Source organism: Peromyscus californicus, unplaced genomic scaffold, assembly GCF_007827085.1.
Source record: "Peromyscus californicus insignis strain IS unplaced genomic scaffold, ASM782708v3 Scaffold_18__1_contigs__length_77618521, whole genome shotgun sequence".
In the NCBI taxonomy this organism is placed as follows: Eukaryota; Metazoa; Chordata; class Mammalia; order Rodentia; family Cricetidae; genus Peromyscus; species Peromyscus californicus.
Window position 1 is genome coordinate 52,625,576 of NW_026294480.1, and position 19,493 is coordinate 52,645,068.

At 40.0% G+C, this 19,493-nt stretch overlaps 1 protein-coding gene across 3 annotated transcripts in view; it reads right to left on the bottom strand.

Moving 5' to 3' along the window:
* Positions 1-7,799: 7,799 nt before the first annotated feature.
* The window catches only part of Srek1 (splicing regulatory glutamic acid and lysine rich protein 1), a 32,360-nt gene continuing 20,666 nt past the window's right edge, over positions 7,800-19,493 (bottom strand). For all 3 annotated transcript variants that reach the window (XM_052743399.1, XM_052743398.1, XM_052743400.1), the window contains 5 exons: positions 18,342-18,461; positions 17,724-18,026; positions 13,733-13,828; positions 10,946-11,090; positions 7,800-9,993 (listed from right to left, as the gene is read on the bottom strand). In XM_052743399.1, the coding sequence (XP_052599359.1) occupies positions 9,844-9,993; positions 10,946-11,090; positions 13,733-13,828; positions 17,724-18,026; positions 18,342-18,461 (814 nt within the window). In that variant the 3' untranslated portion in view covers positions 7,800-9,843. The remainder of the gene's footprint in view (positions 9,994-10,945; positions 11,091-13,732; positions 13,829-17,723; positions 18,027-18,341; positions 18,462-19,493) is intronic.

Below are 19,493 nucleotides of genomic sequence, written 5' to 3' on the forward strand. Positions count from 1 at the left end.
GGCAGTCTGCACAATCCTTTTTTGTTGTTGCTGGTTTTTTTTTTTTTCTTTTTTTTCAAGACAGGGTTTCTCTGTGTAGCTTTGCGCCTTTCCTGGAACTCACTTGGTAGACCAGGCTGGCCTCGAACTCACAGAGATCCACCTGCCTCTGCCTCCCGAGTGCTGGGATTAAAGGCGTGCGCCACCACCGCCCGGCTGTTTTTTAAACAGGGTTGTGCTATGCAACACTGACAGCCTTGCTGTTTGCTATGTAGCACCAAACGGCCTTGAACTCACAGCAGCCCTTCCGCTTTGACTCTCGAAGTGCTGGAATCACAGATATACTTCCGTACCGGCCTTTTTTTTTTTTTTTTGTATAAAGTAATTTTTTGACAAATAACAAAACAGTATGCAGTTTGGGGGGGGTGTGTGGCTCAGAGGGTAACACTGCCTGCTCTGTGTGTATGAGGGACATGAGTTCAAATCCTCAGTAGCCAGGTAAAAAGCCAGGATGGCTGCACGTGACTGTACCCCAAACATTGAAGAGCAGAGAGGGGTAGATTCAGAGAGCTCACTGGCTGGCTGAGCTAGCTGAACCAGTGAACATCTGGTTCAGTGAGAAACCCTGTCTTGGAAGCGGTAAGACTGAGAGCAATAGAGGAAGACACTTGCCATCTTGCTCTGGACACTGCATGCACCTGAAAAGGCATACACCTGCATAATATACCATACAGAAGCATGTACACACACACACACACACACACACAAACACATACACACACACACACACCCCATACAGCCTAGAACCATATACTAAAAATTATGACAGCAGATTTCTACTTATGGCTAAAGCAGAGTAACAAGAATTATAAACTACATTTACCATCATATTTGATATAGTAAAAAACACCATATACAACCATTGTGACATGATAGATAGGTAGGAAGGTAGACAGACAGACAGGACACAATTAGAAACTGAACATCAGGCATTGCAAATCACTGAGCATGCTATCAACAAACAAGGTAGGCACTGCCTGCCCTGGACTACTGTAGGAAGGTCATCGCTAAAGTCAAGGGAGGGGAACCGAGGCCCAACCTAGTCGTCTGCATTAAGGAGCCGAAGTTAGAAGTCCACTAAGGTCAAGGTGGCCAGAGATCCTAGGACAGGATGTGGAGCAAAGAGCTGCACAGAACAAACTCTGGCGATCTGCAGACCACCACAGGGCCATTCATATCGTCAGTTGAGGAACAGCCACGAGACTCGCCCAAGTCCAAGATGGTGAGATGACTAGTCAGTTATATGCAGTACAAACACGAGGGCCTGAGTTCGATCCCCAGTGCTCCCCTGGAAAAACACGGTGTGGTGGTATGTGCCTGTCATGCCAGCACTGGGGAGTCAGGCACAAGAAAAGCCCTGGGGCTCACTGGCAGTCACCCTAGCTGAATCAGCCAGTGCCAGGTCCCAGTGAGAGGCCTTGTCCACAAGAACAAGGTGGATGTCTCCCGAAGAACCACACCTGAAGTTCACCTCTAAGCTCCATACACATGAACATACCTGCACACATGTACTCCAGTATGAGTACACAAACTTCTGCACCACCACCCCTGCCAAAAAAAAAAAATCCTCCAACCAAAGCCCAGAAAAAACCCTCTGAACAATCAGTCTTCCCAGAGCCGGAATAGAGCTGACAATTGTGATCCTTGGAGAGTGCATGGGGGTGGGAGTGGAGGCCAAGAAAGACAATTCCCAGCACAGCAGGTGCTTGGAAGAGTTACTGCATCAGTAGTGGATAAAATGAGCCCGGAGAAAAGGCCAATCAGGGCCTCCTCAACAAAACCTTAAAAACTACGCTTTGGATTCCCTGTGGAGTGTAGACACTCACCTTCAGCATGACATGATCTCACCACTCGGTGCAAACATTTGTGTTTGTAAGATTTACTTTGTTTTTATTTTTCTACTTTGAGCTGTATACATTTGAAAGTACCCAAATAAGCCAGAAGCTTTATCGTTAAAAAACAAAAACAAAAAACTACACTTTGAAACAAAGTCCGAGGAACTTAGGTGCCTCAAGAAAACACACACACACACACACACACACACACACACACACACACACATACCCCTCAAGAATATCCACAAGATGCAAAAATATTCAACACCCAGTATGGTAAATTTTACAAATTACATGTTACTGCACTTCACACTTAAGCTTGTAAAGATATAAAGGAAATAGAAATTTGAGCTGGAGTTGCAAAACACAGTATCTGGGGTTTCAGTTTGTTTTAAGGTACACTAGGTAAGATTAATAGCAGATAAGAAACTATCATCATGGGCTCAGGATGTAGCTCAGTGATAGTGCTTACTCAGCATGTACCAGGGGGTCAATGTTCAATCCTCAGTACTGCAAACAAACAATAAAAGACAAAAACTATAAGCATGTGTCAGCCCATGGCATTCTGGTACATGATGGGCATATGATGCTTTTTGCCTAAGAGTGCATTGCCTAGTACTGGAGCTATTGAGTACCTCATCCCTTTGATGTTTATACACTAATAAGAAAAGCCACACCTTCATCAGCCTTGCTAACCATAGAGTACTAGTAAACTCAGAAACAGAACACTGCAACTTTCAAAGAAAGAGATATTAAAATCCAGGTTTGGTTTTGTTTGTTTTTGGCCTTTTTGAGACAGGGTTTCTCTGTGTAACAACCCTGCCTGCCTGGATGTCTCCCAAATGCTAGTAGGATTTAAGGCATGCACTACCACACCTGGCTAAGACCCAATTAAAAAAAAAGAACAAATTACAGACTTCTCACAGATGAATAATTTATTTTATTTATTCCTTTTTAAATTTACTTATTAATTATTGTTTATTAATCATGTATATAATGTTCTGCCTGCATGTACGCCTGCATGCCAGAAGAGGGCTCCAGATCTCATCCTAAATGGTTGTGAGCCATCATGTGGTTGATGGGAATTGAACTCAGGTCCTCTGGAAGGGCAGCCACTGCTCTTAACCTCAGAGCCATCTCTCCAGTCCCAAATAATTTAAATATTAACAAGCTGAAAAACTGAAGTAAAATGATGGTAAAAGATATCATGCAAGTGCAAAAAATAAATCCTCACACACAACCCAAAAGACTAAAGAGCCAAAGAGAAAGAGCAAAAACAACCAACTCCATGTTTCCTAACTACAACGAAAAAAAGAAAAGATCACTAGTAATTTCCAAATATTTGGACACTAAATAACACACATTTAAATAACTCACGAATTAAAAACGAAACTCAAGGGAAATTATGAGGTGTTGTGAATTGAAAGAAAACAAAGAAACAATGTATTGGATTTGTGGGGGTGCAGAGCATTAAAATGTCAGAATAGAAAAGGTCTCAAGTCAAGAGTTCCCATTCATACTTTCAGGGGAGAAAGTAAAGATCAAAAATAACAAAATACCTAACCCTGTACACAAAATTACAGAAAGACAATGAAAACAATGTGACTTAAGGCAACCCACAGGTGCCCTACTAAACTCATCCAAATAAACAGAAAGCCAGGCTTAAAAACGAGATAGACCTTAAATGTCTACAGGAAATACGAACAATTTCACACAAATTCATCAACTTAAAAAGAATCACACAACAGCTTATTTTAAAACGCCAGGAGTAACCCTAAGTCTACTTGTTAATACGGAATTTGTAATTAAAAAACAATTCCAGGGTCAATGAGATGGTTCAGGTGATAAAGGCACCTGGGGACCTAAATTTAATCCCCAGGCCCCATAGTGGAAGAACAGAGTCCCTCAAGTTGTCCTCCAACCTACACACACACACACACACACACACACACACATCAATGTAACTGTAAAGTAACATTTCAGGCTCAAACTGGCTTCACTGTGGAATTACCCTTAACAATGTAGTACAAATGTCCTCAAAAAAATTAAAGATGAGGGAACACTTTTAACTTATGCAATTAGATTAGCATGATCCTTTCACCAAAATGAGAAGGCCTGGCCAATTTAAAGAAGGTTAATTAAGTAGCCACATACACTGAAATAACTCGGAGTCAGACCAATTAGGAGTTTACAAAAACAGATTAAAATGAAAAGGACTTAACTCCAATACTGTAAATTACCTTCCTGCCAGAGGAATTTATCCTACGTGTCTACAATCATTCCTGATAAAGGGCCTGTCGAGATACTTAGGAGGCGGGGGTGAGGGGCATGGATTGGGCAGTAGTGTAGGCAACGGGAGTGCAAATCCAGCCAGGCGACACAAGACTCAAGTCTCTAAAACAACAGTAACCAGGACCTTTCGGAGGAAACTGGAATTGACTTAGCAAAGGTTTATGAGGGCAGTGTCAAGTTGGAAGTTAAAATGGACAGTGGTACTGGAGAACTGACGAGTAAGCTATCTAGTCTTACAATATTCAGTGAGCTGTGTCAAAATATTTGAAGACTGGAGCCCCGGGGAGGAAAAATAGGAGAGGTCATGCCTATGTAACTTCACTTCCGACTTCCAGTGAGCATATTGTGGCTAATCCATTAAACACACACATACTCTAAGAGAACTAGCTAGCCATTTACATTTAGGCTGGCTTTCCCAATGTTTAAAAAAAAAATGTATTATAAAAAGCATATTATACTACTATAATTATACTTTTAATCCAGTGTCTGTCAGAAGTGGCCACTCCACCTTGGCATCACTGTATGAAGTCCAATGAGAAGAACCACATACTGCAGTCTACATCTGCTACCACAGTTTCCTAGAAAGCCTCTCCAGCCCCTGCCCATGCCACACAACCCTCTGGAAAACCAAAATGGCAAGTTTTCTCTGAGAGGGCAGTTAAGGCAAGGGCCTCACTCACCACAGATGGGCCGGCCAAGCCACGAGGTCATACTAAATCCTGAATGGACCCGGCTGGAAGTCTATTATAGCACCCACTGTGCACACACACCATGGCACACTGGATCAGAGAACGACTTTGGGAAGTCAGGTCTCTCCTTCTACCACATGGGTCCTGGTGACCAAATCCAGTATGTCGGCACATACTTTTACCTGCTGGATCACCTTACCAGCCCTAGTTAATTTATTTTTAAGGAGGCAACTTGGACTAACTGGTTAATCTCACTTCAAAGGCCACCCTCAGCACACAATTCACTGGCCTCAAGAACTGTAGTTCCCAAAATTAAAGAAAGCATTTCACTTGCTATTAAGACATGGTGGCAGTGATCACTACACAAAAACCCCCAGGAAGCTGATGCCATGAACAAATGGGACTTTGAGCAGCTATCACTTAGAATGCCACCAAATGCTTGATATGGAACGCCTCAATTATATTTACCTGTAAGACAGGACTGCATGATATGCAGAAACCTGTCTGGGTGGTCATCTCTGAAGCCCAGAGGAGCAAATCACATTTCAGTCATAAAAACAAGCTGTGAGATGCAAATATCTGACCCAGAAGATGAAATTACTACTCAACAGTGGATTTCAAGATTTTCATTTTATTAAAAATATGGCAACATAATAGCAGCAGCATTTGATAGCTCTTTACTAGTACGATGTGAAAGTAGTCCTACTCACACACACCTAGGCAGTATCTTTATGCTTACATTAACTTTTCCCTTGGTGATCTATAGCATTGTTCTATTAAATTACTTGAGACCAAGAGGGTATTTTTAACTACTAAATTGACCTATACAGTTACCCAGTCTATTTAATCTTGTATGGAAACCAGTCCTCTGCATTATCCCTCAATCATGTGTTGCCCACTGGTACCATGTACCAGTAGAATTCTACAGTTCTCAGTGAGTTTGATGAGTCTGATCTTACATAGTCAGGATTGTCTCTGTCAGCAAATAAAAGTAAATCAAGAATACAAAGACCACTACCCCGTTTTTGATCCTAGAATTTAAATGTCAGTATCTCCCAAATTGGCAGTTTTCCAAATTAAATGTTAGTTGCCTATAAACTTAAATATCATGCTACAGATTTTAAAAAAAAATCTACCTTTAAAATATTGTTATGCATTGGACTGCAGTTCAATGACAGAACACTTTGAAGCCCTGGGTTTAATCCCCAACACCAAGAAAGAAAAAATTATAAACAAATAAATTCCAGAAACTACAAAAGTATCTTAGCCCAGATTGTAACTGGTAAATTTAGTAATTGTAAAATTACTAAATCTAACCTAATTATAGACCAGAAGTCATAAATGGCTTTAGTCTTTAATCTTCTAATTATATATCACTGCTCAGGTGAAACAGCATTAAGGGTACAATAAAAGACAAAAGGAATTAAAGGCTGACCTACAAACTAAGTAGAAAACAAGTTTTATTTTAAAAGATTATTTTGTTACATTTATATCAGGCTCCTGCTTCCAGAAATAGGATGAAGCCCTTGGAGAGCACTAAATCTAGAATCCAAAAATAATTTAAGTGACTATTAGTGAGTAAACATGAGAAAGCATTAAGGTGGGAAAACATATAAATACATAATGAATAGGCATTGCATCTCTCCATCGTGGGGATGGCTCAGCTTCATAATCCACTCAGTTAAATCCTCTTTTCAATGACTCACAGATGCTCCCTTACCAATGCATCCCTTCAAAAGGACTGACACTAGCTGCCAACTCCACTAACATGAAGTGAAATCATACTCCATCTGTAACGCACTGTAAATTGAAAATAGTTTAAAGCCTATTAGTGAGCTTCATAACCCTTAAAATTAAATAATCTCATAGGTCAAGGCAGGTGTAGATAAAAGGTTGAATCTTTTTTAAATTTGAAAATAAGATAGCAACACAAAGGAACAATATTAGTATCTTAAAAGGAACTTTTCTTGACCAAAAAAATAATAAACCATCTTGATTATAAACATTGGTTTTTATTTGTAACTGAGTATACCAAAATTTAAGCCTCTAACATAAAGATAAATATATAAGCAGCACTGAATCTGTTCAAAAAAAAATTCTAAACATGGAGATTACAGGCCAAGTAGTGTTTTCAGTCTAAATCAACTAGATTAAATTGGGAACAGCGACTATGGCAACAGTCCCAGAAGTTAAGGACCTGCTGCGGTCTACCTGCAAAGCCACCAGGTCAGTGCCTGTAACAGCTCAGTGTGCACACGAAGCCATCCATCAACAGTGTCAGATCCTGTCCAGGGGGAGGCAAAGAGCCACCGCACTGGCAGTCAGTGGGAGGGTTCGTCCCATCCTACCTCAGGTTTCCCTGACAGGATCTTGAGTGACAAAGATTTTTTTGGTTGTTTTGTTTTGTTTTTCAAGGCAGGGTTTGGTTTCTCTTTGTAGCCCTGTGTCCAGGAACTCACTCAGTAGACCAAGCTGGCCTCAAACTCAGAGATCTGCCTGGCTCTGCTTCCCGAGTGCTGGGATTAAAGGCGTGCGCCACCACTGCCCGGCTGACAAAAAAAATTCTTGAAAGAAATACAGTACCTTATTAGAGAACAGCAAAGGAAACCAAAGAACATGTGTGGCTGTCCCTATGTGCCTCACAACACATACACCAATCCCACAGCATCTGACTTGACTTTCTCGGGTAATCCCAACTCGTTCTGAATTTGTAAAACGTTTTTCTACATTAATGGTTATTTGAGCAAAATAAATACCTGCATGAAAAGTAATCAGCGGTAGGAGTAAATGTTCATTTCCACCATGAGAACATTTGAATTGTGCAGAGGACAGGAAAACACCTCATCTTACACGGGGCTGTTGCAGAGACATTGCACAAGGCTGCTTTGGCTATGTCAAAACCCTCCGTGGGCCAAACAAAATGAGAGCAGGATGAAACTGAAGACTCTTTCCTCTAAAATACTGAACTTTATTAGAGAAATGGTACTAAAAAATAACAAAGATTCAAACATTTGCTCTAGTCTACTTACATATCATAAATAAGACAGCGGTTGAAGCGAGACACACTCCTTCACAATCTTTCCACAGGTGCCCAAGCATTTCTGTATCAGAATAAGCTGTTACTAGCCAACCGTATGTGGCTAAAAGATTAAAACGGCCATCTATACTTTACATAGTAAAGTATTTTCCAAAAGTTTAATGTACACAGTGACCAAAAAAACAAAAACAAAAACAAAAAAAACCAAAAAACACACACACATACACACAGTAATTTGAACACCTGAAGATGATTAAGCAGCTTCATAATCGAACCAGGCTTTATGACTTACAGAACGGGCCTTTCTACTCTTCAAATTATAGTTTCAACAGTATTAATATGAAAACAAGATTCAAGCTGGAACCAAGTAACTAAAGTACTACTTGACTTTTTAAATCTGTGACAGCAATCCTTCCCATGAGGTAAGGCAACTGAGTAATGTGATTGTATTAGGTTGTCTTAAATAAAATTAAAATTGATTTTTAAATAAGATTTGTGAATTAAGGGTTTTGTTTTTTGTTTTTGTTTTTTGGAAATGTAACAATAATGAATAGTGCATTCACTAGAATTTAGAGTTTTACAGAAAACATTAAGTTCTCATTTTACTACTTGCATACCGTCTATGAAAAGCTGAGCCTAAGATCAGTGAATGACCGTGTGCCTTAAACTCGCATAAGCGTATCATTAAACACAAAACCACCTCTGTACGCCCCAGTCCTTCCTTAAGTATAATTTCTGTATCATTAGAAGAATATGATTGCGAGGTAATATTAAGGCCATCCAATGAAGTCAACTAACAGGTTTCCTCTGATTTGAAGTAAGAGTATGTCTCCTTTTCAATCATCACAGTATAAAACTGGTGGTCCCAAAACTACATTGTTGTTTGAAACTCCACAAGTCTTGTAAACAGGACTTCCTTCTCTTAACTGACTTAAGAAGCGCTTCTGACCCACCCCTCGCACACTTCCCAACAGTTGGGAACAGAATACAGCCATCTGGATTCCATATGGACTGAGAATGACTAGCACATATAAAATCCTAGAAAACAGTATACCACACATTGTAGAAGGCACTAAAGCTTCAGCCTGTGCTCCCATAGCCCATTTGGAAAACTCAGTTTCTTTTTTATAAGGGCATCTTTGCCACCTACAGCCGACAAGACACACTGCAATATTATTCATGAGCTTGGAAATGTCAAGAAAGTTCAAGAAGAAATGCTCATTTCGTGGCAGACACAATGATTCTCAACACTGAATACCAACATGGTGTTAGTAGTATTCGACACAGCTGCTCTTCTTTGGAAAGAGAACAGGAGCATGCACTGTCAGTTGGTTTGTAATCCACTTATTTAAGCAATTTTAATCTGTAAAACTGGTTTAAAGGAAAACGATGTCCAAAACAGTGAGCAAAAGAAAACACAATAGTGAGAATTTACCATAATCACTGTTAAGTCCTGTGAAGTAAATGTTAAAACTTCTTACATACTTTGCACTTTACAAGAGTGTGTGTATATATCTGCACAAATTTCAAGCACATCATCAAACTGTATATATTGAAAATTTTTCTTAAAAAAGTAAAACAATACAAAATTCAGTAACTAGCATTTTCTTTAAGAGCCTCCAATGCTCATCTCCAGTCTTTAGGGATAGTTCAATTCTGGATCTGTGACATTCAATTTATTTGCAATGCTTCTTGGCAACCACTAATGACCATATGACAAGTGTGCCAGCCACCGTGGAAATGCACAGACTTCAGAAGATGGTGAATTCGGGTAACATCTGATTATTTCATGATGTCCATGCTCAGTAACAAGATGTCCACAATGTCACCTCATAGCCGGAAAAGCTGTTAGTTCCCACATGTGGGTTTCTTCCCCGTTTACACCTTGTTGCGAACTGAAAGCTTTGGGTTTGATCCCACCGTGGAGGGAGAGACACAGCAAGGGGTGATCCTACACCACATCGGCTTTGCTGCAGAGGCTCTCTTCATTTGGTTGGCAATTCCCATTCTGCTGTACTGGGTTTTCTTCCTCAGTCCTTGGTGAGTCCTTCTCCTCTGCATCTTTGCTCACACTTGGATCTGCCTCTTTACTGTGTTCCTTCTACAACAAACAGCAAGTGCATGCTCATTACTTTGCACAAGAATTGTCTGTAATTATATATGGCTAAATGATGTAACTCTGTCCTTTGTGAATATTTTTTGTGAAAAACTGTATTGTTTTCTTTCATGAAAATCCATGCAAGCACATGGATCCATTTGCTCTGTGTAAGTTATTTCCAACAAAAGACAGGCAACTCATGGTAACAAAATCAAAATACAACAGGAAAACAGAAATTTTAGCTCTTCAAAAACAGCCTTGTAAAACTCCCAAAAAACCAAACAGCTTTCCAAAACACAAGAAATAAATGTGAGTATGTACAAAAGGAAGCCCCTGTTCCTCTTAGGAAAGCCTTCAAAGGTAGTCCAAATTCTGCCCCCAGCCTAAGGGAGAATTACGTGAGAATAAAGAACGCTTAACAAGTAATACATGCTTAATAAATAATGCCAATGTCACTGATGATGATGACAAACTTCCATCAGTATCAAAGTAACTCCAGAACCTGTATCTCCAAATAGAATTATACAAGGTAGTAAAGAGAAGGGACATAATTCACAAGTACTTACAATTTTCAAGAAAAAGCTTAATTAGGAAGTTTTAGTTTTCAATTCTGTATTGGTTAAGGAATTTGGTTTTCAATTATGTATTGCACGTGAACAAATCTAATTTTAACTATCTATTACAAAACCAATGACAACCAAGTCTCACCAAATGTGCTCAAATGTATGCTGAGGAAAACAGCATCAGACACAATCAAAAACCTATCAAATACACTTGTTACCCAGAAGTTCTCTACAATTTTCTCCTTCTACGTTATTTACTGATTCTCCAAAGAAGGACCTGAGCTGATTGCATGTTAACAGGTTCTCATCTTTTCAATGTGATCTATATGAATGGCAGCAGTGTCCTGTGGCCTGGTGCCCTTCTGCACCCAGACCCTGGCTGAGCAGCTCACCTTAACTGGTGTGTTGGTCTTCTCCACCTTTTCCTTCCCGTCTCGATCATTAGAACTCTTTTTTGTGGACGTGGAACGTTCTCTTTCTCTCCTGTCACCGATGTGGTCCCGTTCTTTTTCTCTCTTTTTATCTTTCTTATTTCGGCTATGTTGAAAATATAGAAATTATCTTTCAAGAATTTAAAGACCTACTGTACTCTTGAAAACAGTCCTTATCTAACACATGCTATCAAAACAATGCATTGTAGGGGTTGGGGATTTAGCTCAGTGGTAGAGCGCTTGCCTAGCAAGCTCAAGGCCCTAGGTTCGATCCTCAGCTCCAAAAAAAAAAAAAAAAAACAAGAAAAGAAAAGAATCACACTGGTAAACTGGACTAGTAAAGTGACAAAGCCAGGGCCTACAACTTGCCCTAGTCCACCTTTTGCTTCGGTCAGTGTTCAGGTCGCTTCTACAGCAGCCACCAATGTGTTCCTATAAGACACAACTTAGTATTGTCAATTTAACACTGTTTAAATGCTCAAGACACACTTACTGGAATAAGGGTGAGATTAAAAACCAACTACAGTCAGCCTATACTGTAATGATTCCTTATCCATAGATTCACCCAACCACCAATCAAAACTATGTAGGAAAAAGCTGCATCTGAACTAAACACAAACGGTCTTTTCTGGTAATGGGAACCTTTCCACTGAATCCCTAACCCCTACAGACTTTTTTTTTCTTTTCATAATTCTCTGAATATACTATATACTATTGTATATTTTCCTATGCACCTTCTCAACTTAATATACTGAACATTCAAGAGGGAATAAAAGGGGACCAGTGAGATGGCTTAGCTGACATCAACCATAATGGCCTGAGTCTGAGCCCCAGGACCTACACAATAGGAGAGAATCAACTCCCCAAGTTATCTTCTCACTCCTACATTCACACAAAATAGACAAAAAACAGAGAATAAAAAGAACAGAGAATGAGGATTCCAGCAATATTTAGAATTTCAAATAACTTACTATGTCCCTTGCCCACCTCATCTACTATTAGAAACCAGAACCACCAATTCAAGTGCAAACCTAAAACCCACAAAAACCCACAGAACACCACACTACCTAAAAAAAAAATCGCAAACCCCAAGATTACAGAGGGAAAATTCGGCACATCATTTGAGAAGCAGAGTGCTCTGATCTAGCTGAGATAGCTCTAATACAGAACTATGAGCAGTCCCCTGTTAGTAGCTTAAAAATAGATACAAGACTAATGGAACAAATGAAGACAACTAGGAAGCAGATCCAAAAGCAAATGAAAATCTGTTACAATAAATGTAACAAAATAAAACAATTCATATACTAACCACCATAACACAGTAATGAAAGAACTCCCAGAAGGCAAGACGTGAATACCATTAAGAACACCAGCAAAAGCAATACAGACTCAAGGCAATTCCTACAAAAACCATTAACAGCATTAGCAGCAGATACAGGAAAAATCTGTCCTAAAACTCGTAGGACATCTTGAAGGCTCTCCATATAGCCAAAATGTCCTTTTAAAAAGGAACACAGCTGAGGCCTGAGAGCCAGCACAGTTGTTACGAGCACTCACTCGGTGCTCTCCGAGACCCTGGTTTGGTTTCCAGCACTCACATGGCAGTTCACAACCTCCAGTTCCAGGGAAGCTGACATCCTCTTCCCGCCTCCACGGCAGGCTCCTGCATACAGGTTGTGAACATACATACACTCAAGCACACACACACAAAGTAAATGAATATATAAATATTTTTAAAGCAAAAGAAAAAACAGGGGTAGGTGACATAATTTCTGATTTCAAAATGACTACAAAACGGCATTAACTGAAAACATGGTACTAGCTAAGGACAAACATATAGGTCTATGGAAAGCCTGGAATCAACTCTTGCATACCAGATCAAATGATTTCAAAGACAGGAAAATGGATGTTTTCAACCGTGGTGCCGGGGAAATTTGAAATTCACATGCCAAAGAAGGAAGTTGAAATCCTACCTCCAACCATATATAAAAATTACCTCATGAAAGGGCTCAAAGCAACAGCAAGTGTTTTGTGACCTGAACCATGAGTCTGATTTCTGGAACTCATAAACAAGTAGGAGGGAATTAATTTCACAATGATGCCCTTCAACTTCCACACACATGCTGTGACACATGCATGCCCCTTCATGTACATCACACACAATAATAAAGAAAATTTAAAAAGCAAAAATAGATCAAAAACAGATCATCACCCCAAGTTTTCAATTAGTCTGGTCTACTGGTATATGAACACCAATGAGTCCTGGAAACAGTCATTGAGCATACAAACACACAAGGGTATGCTATCCTTTGGGTGAAGAAATAAAAAGTTGGAAACAGACAAAAGCTGGACCTAACAAAGAGCGGGAGGAAGGCACTGTCACAGAACCAGTCCCAGCATCATAAAAAGAAAGGAGGACATTCTCTCTCACCATACAGAGACATTTATTTCTCAGTTAAGAGTGGCAGAAAAGCACAGCCCCTACCTATTTCACACTACTTTATGTCTAAGGAAAAAATGGTCCATTTCCATCTTGTAACTAGGAAAGGGGAGAGGAGGCAATTCCTGAATGGACAGGGTGGATGAGCACATGGGTGGAAGCTGATGCTTCTGAACACTAACGTCTTACATCAATTCTGAAGAATACAAAGATATTAGCCATTCGAAAACCAAAACTTGAAAACAGATTAAAGAAGAAGTGCTTTCCCACTTCCTGCTCCTCTTTATGTTTCACCAGATTCCACCTACCCCCTGGGAGATGGAGACCTGGAAGACTTCCTTTTTATAGTCTTTGATGTTCTTGGAGATCTGGAGGAACTCCTGCTCCTTCGCCGCCGCCTTTCCCTGAAAGACAAAACATGTCACTTTCTAAAATCAGCAACTGAAATAAAGGACAGTTCAAATTCTAAGCTAAAGGGTCCCCAATTGAGTGAGAGCACCTCTCTGAGACTAGTTTGATTAGTTTCTCTTCGTAATGTTTTCAGACACTGATTCCAGCCTCAGGTCCCTTAGTGCTGACACTGTAGGCTGCTTATACCACCAGCTTAGCTAGCTTTTATTTATTGGGAGAGGGCTTAAAGGAACCCTTGGGTCAAATCCAGACCCTCCCACATGACAGACAAATGCTTTGTCACCAAGCCACTCTCCTAACCCCTTAAGAGCCGATTAAACTCTTTCTAGAAGCATGTTTTATTACCCGACTTTAGTGAAGATCAAATTATAAACCATACATTTTATCACTGACAAAACCACCATCTAAAATTTCATGAGAAAATATAGAACAATCTCCTTTTCATTTGACATACTTTAAATGCTTTTTAATTCTTTAACTTAGTATACAAAGTGATGGGTTTCACCAGATGTTTCAGATCCAAGTGTCTTCTCTCTTAGCAACTAAAGTCTTTCCCATCCTTCACTGCATCTCTGGCTCCTCCTCCTTTCTGCCCCACTGAAAAGATTTTCTAACAAAGTAACAAAGTACCTGGGCGGTGGTGGCGCATGCCTTTAATCCCAGCACTGGGAGGCAGAGGCAGGCGGATCTCTGTGAGTTCGAGGCTACCCTGGTCTATAAAGCGAGTTCCAGGAAAGGCGCAAAGCTACATAGAAAAACCCTGTCTCGAAAAACAAAACAAAAAACAAACAAACAAAAAAAAAACAAAGTAACAAAGTCTGCCAAAACTGAAAGATAAGTTATCTTGCTCTAATAAAAAGATGTTTAAGAAATTTATTGAGAAACCACTTTTTCCTCTAGCTTGGTATCATTACTACTGTCCCAGTAATTTAAAATTGAATGCAACCATTCAATAATGTAGCTAAAAAATCTCAAATTTAGGTAAGTAAATAATTACCAAAAAGAAAAAGATTAGTGATATTCAATAAAAAATTTTTAGGCCGGGCGGTGGTGGCGCACGCCTTTAATCCCAGCACTGGGAGGCAGAGGCAAGCGGATCTCTGTGAGTTCGAGGCCAGCCTGGTCTACAAAGTGAGTTCCAGGCAAGGCGCAAAACTACAGAGAAACCCTGTCTCGAAAAACCAAAAAAAAAAAGAAAAATTTTAACATTAATATACAATGCATATTCTAAACCACATCATATTTAAGAGTGGTCAAACAATGAATTTCACCATGCCCAAGGGATGAGGAGGTATCAGATACATTTATCAAATGATTAATTAATATAGCCAATGATCTTATATAAGAAGTTCTGATAAAAGCTGGGGAAGACTTCTCGTTGGAGAAAGGGCTTGTTGCCTAAGTGCCCATGTAAAAGGCCAGGCAGGGTGGCACATACCTGTAATCCAGCACCAGAAGGCAGAAACAGAAGGATCTGGGAGACTACCTAGCCAGCCTGGGCAGTCAGTGAGTTTCAAGTTCAGTGAGACCTTGTCTCAAAAAAATAAGCTGCGAGTATTAGACAGAGACATCGACATTGATTTCTAACAACAACACATATACATATAAATACACACACTTCCCACACACACAAAAGGAACAGGAGCTCTGATAACCACTAACCACACAATAAAAACAGCAATCCTCTGAAATTCAAGTTGTCCTTACTATTGCTTTTAGTCTTCTTTCATAAAAGCACATAGATTATTAGTTGTATACATGGTTGTCATTTTAAAGGGCAAAAAAAAAAAAGCAAAGACTGTAACAACACAAATACTGTTTAAACTGGGTCTACCTTTTCAAATGGAAACAAAGAACTCCACAGACAACTCAAGACTTACATGGTTACTTGGAGGCTAGAGGACAAGACATGTAAAGCAGCAGGAACAGAGCCTGGCACACAGCAAGTACTTGAGAGATTGCCTGGCACATAGCAAGTACTTGAGAGATACAGATTTTCTTTTTCTTTTTCTTTTTTAAAGAATGGGAACTTTTTATTATTTATTTATTATTCCTTCCTTCCTTCATTTATTTATTATATATACAGTGTTCTGTCTGCATGTATCCCTGCAGGCCAGAGGGAGGGCACCAGATCTCATCACAGATGGTTGTGAGCCACCATGTGGTTGCTTGGAATTGAACTCAGGACCTCTGAAGAGCAGCCAGTGCTCTTAACCTCTGAGCCGTCTCCCCAGCCCCCAGATTCTCTTTTTCTGTGGGGAGCAGCAACAGAATGCTGGGGAAATCAAACCCAAATCTACTCACACATGGTAGAAAAGCACTGGCCCAATCTTTTTGCCATACCCTTTCTTGACAATATTTCAAGCATCTGTTTTTGGGGTTTTTGGTGGTTTTTCTTTTTCTTTTTCCTTTTTACTTTTTTTTGAGATAGGGTTTCTCTGTGTAGCTCTGGCTGTCCTGGAACCTGCTCTGTAGACCAGGCTGGCCTGGAACTCACAGAGATTCACCTGCCTTTCCTGAGTGCCAGGATTAGAGGCGTGTGCTACCACTGCCTGGCAGCTTCCCACTTTCTTCAAAAAAGGAAACAAGGTGCTCCACTTCTGACAGCAGAGCAGAGGGAAAGGAAAAGGCCTGTCTTTACTAGGGTATGATGGTCTCAAAAGCTTGCTGGAAGGACAAAATAAGACAAGACATCAAAGTCAGCCAAGAACTAGAACTGGCCTGTTATACCAACACCCAATAAATACTGCAATTAGCTTTTATTATCTTTTAGTAGGCTAACATAAAAAATAAGATATAAAATAACATTTTTTTAAAAAAGGAAATATATTCCTTCATCAACTTGTTTGCAATGAAAAGTCAACTTTAAAATTTGTTGAAACATTTATTTTTAAATATTTTTAAAAGACTCAGCTTAACTTAATCATCTGAAATAAGAGATAAGAGGGTTAAAAACACCCTTGAGGCCGGGCGGTGGTGGCGCACGCCTTTAATCCCAGCACTCGGGAGGCAGAGCCAGGCGGATCTCTGTGAGTTCGAGGCCAGCCTGGGCTACAGCGCGAGATCCAGGAAAGGCGCAAAGCTACACAGAGAAACCCTGTCTCGAAAAACCAAAAAAAAAAAAAAAAAAAAAAAAAAAAAAAACAAAAAAAAACACCCTTGAGGAAGATTCTCATTTTGTAGCTGTTACTATAGCAACATGCTGCCACCTGGTGGCAGTGTATCTATTAATATAAATAAATATAAAGTGGAAACAACAGTCCTAAGAGGGAAAGATCTAGTCATCAAAACTAACAAAGAGAACCAAAACTTAAAGTCATACTATTACACCTAAGAATTTTTATATAGCCGTTTCCATCGCATGCCATCTTCTAAGAAAAATAATGAGTAATAATTAACCAGATTTAAATATTGCATTACAAAAGACAATTAAGTCTGTCCAAAAATCTCGCCCAGGAGGTTCAATGATGTAGTGACCCCTGTGCTGGAAAAAAGTTTACTTGTTCAATGAAGGGTAAATGGAACTACCACTATACTTGCATAGAGTAATCTTTCCCCCTTGGTTACAAATGTACTCACTGGTCACCAGTAACCCGCTTGGTAAAAAGTTGAAGCAGGAGCAATGACAGCTCATCAGTGAAGAGCTTGCCAGGCAAACGAAGACCTTAGTTCTATCTCCAGAGCCCATATGGAAAAGCACAGCACACGATTAACAGTGACAGGGTGTGGCAGCGTGCATCTATGCCAGTACTAGAGAGGGAGACACAGGTGGACCCCAGGAGCTCACTGGCCACCCAGCCTAGCCTACTGAGTCCTGGCCAATGAACCAGACCCAAGGGTGTCCTGGGACCTCCACATACAAACAACCACATGCATGCACACACAAACCTGCTGGTACTACGAGATCTTCTTGATGCATTGTAACTTCTGGGTGGTGTTCTGGACTTCTTATCCTTCTTCCGTTTCTCATCGGCCTCTTTGGATCTGTCTTTTTCCCGCTCCTTGTCTTTGTCTTGTTCCTTTTCCTTGTCTTTGTCTCGCTCCTTTTCATGGTCCTTCTCCTTCTCTCGATCTTTGTCTTTGTTTTTACCCCGTTCCTTGTCTTTGTCACGATCCTTCTCCTTCTCTCTCTCCTTATCCTTCCCTCTTTCCTTTTCCTTCACCTTTTCTCGAGTATCTTTTCTCTTGTCCCTTGAAAAACAAATTCTTAGCTAAAATAATTTTATCTGAAAAAAAAAGAGACTTCTTTTCCCAGAAATACCAATACAAAATCATCTGCAACAACTCCAGACATCAGAAACTTCTGTGTAATTCACGTGTGTACCTGAAACTGCTAAGCAGAACAATGACCAGACTGAGCTGAATCACACTAATCATATTTGCATCAGAGGCCTAGACACTTGAGCAACAAGAAAGCCTCATTTCTCTCATAATAAACCTAAACCACAATTTCAAATGAGTGAAAAGTGATCAAATTTAAATTTTCTTGACATCTCCAGAACTCACCGTGAACGTGAACGACTCCTTGATTTCCGCCTCTCCCTAGACTTAGAGCGTTTTTTATGTGGACTCTTGGATCTACGTCTATCTTTCTGCCTTGAACGTGACCTGTTATGAGATCTACTCCTAAAGAAAAACAAATTGTAAGGAGATCAAAACTTATTCTTAGAATTGCAACTACACAAAGTTAAGACAAGATTAGTTAGAAAGTTGACCCTATTTACCAATATTTTAAATGACCCTTCTATAATGTTTTAGTTATAATACCAGAAATGAATTTACTTACTGGAAAATTGACTAGCTATAATTTAATAGTTATTTCCTATGTCAGAGTTAGTGAGTATTTTCAGGGATGATCTGGAGACTTCACCCGAGTTTTCACATCACCAACTGTCTTAAATTCCTGGCTTCCTTGTAAACTGGTTGTGAGTCATTCTGAGGGGAACAAGTTATATCCTTCAACATATCTATAAATGGCCATGCACAGCTTGTCACAACAAACATTAGGAAGAATGTATAAAGGATGACAGATCGGAGGGTGACCAACAGAATGCATTATAAACATGCATAAAGTTGTCAAAGAACACATTAATAAAAATTATTTCAGCTGTGCATTGCCGCCAGCAACAAGATGCCAGCAGATCAGTAACACCATGGTCACGTGGCAACAAATAGATTAATAGGAATGGGTTAATTTAAGATGAAAGAGCTAGCTAACAAGAAGCTGAAGCCATAGGCCTAGGCCATACAGTCTGTAATTAATATAAGTTCATAATTATTTTATAAGCAGCTGCGAGACTGCAGGGTCAAGTGGGACGAGAAACTTGCAGCTACATTGGCCCCCATAATCTCATAGGGAATAGCACTATTAGGAGGCGTGGCTTTGTTGGAGTGGTATGTCCTTGTTAGAGGAAGTGTGTCATTGTGGGGGCGGGCTTTGAGGTTTCCTATGCTCAGGATACTGTCTAGTGTCTCAGTCCACTTCCTGTTGCCTGCAAGACGTAAGTCTCTCAGCTACTTCTCCAGCACCATGTCTGCCTGCATGCTGCCATGTCTCACCATGATGACAAAAGAATGAACCTCAGAAATGGTAAACAAGTCACCCAATTAAATGTTTCCTTTATAAAAGTTGCTGTGGTCATGGTGCTTCTTCACAGC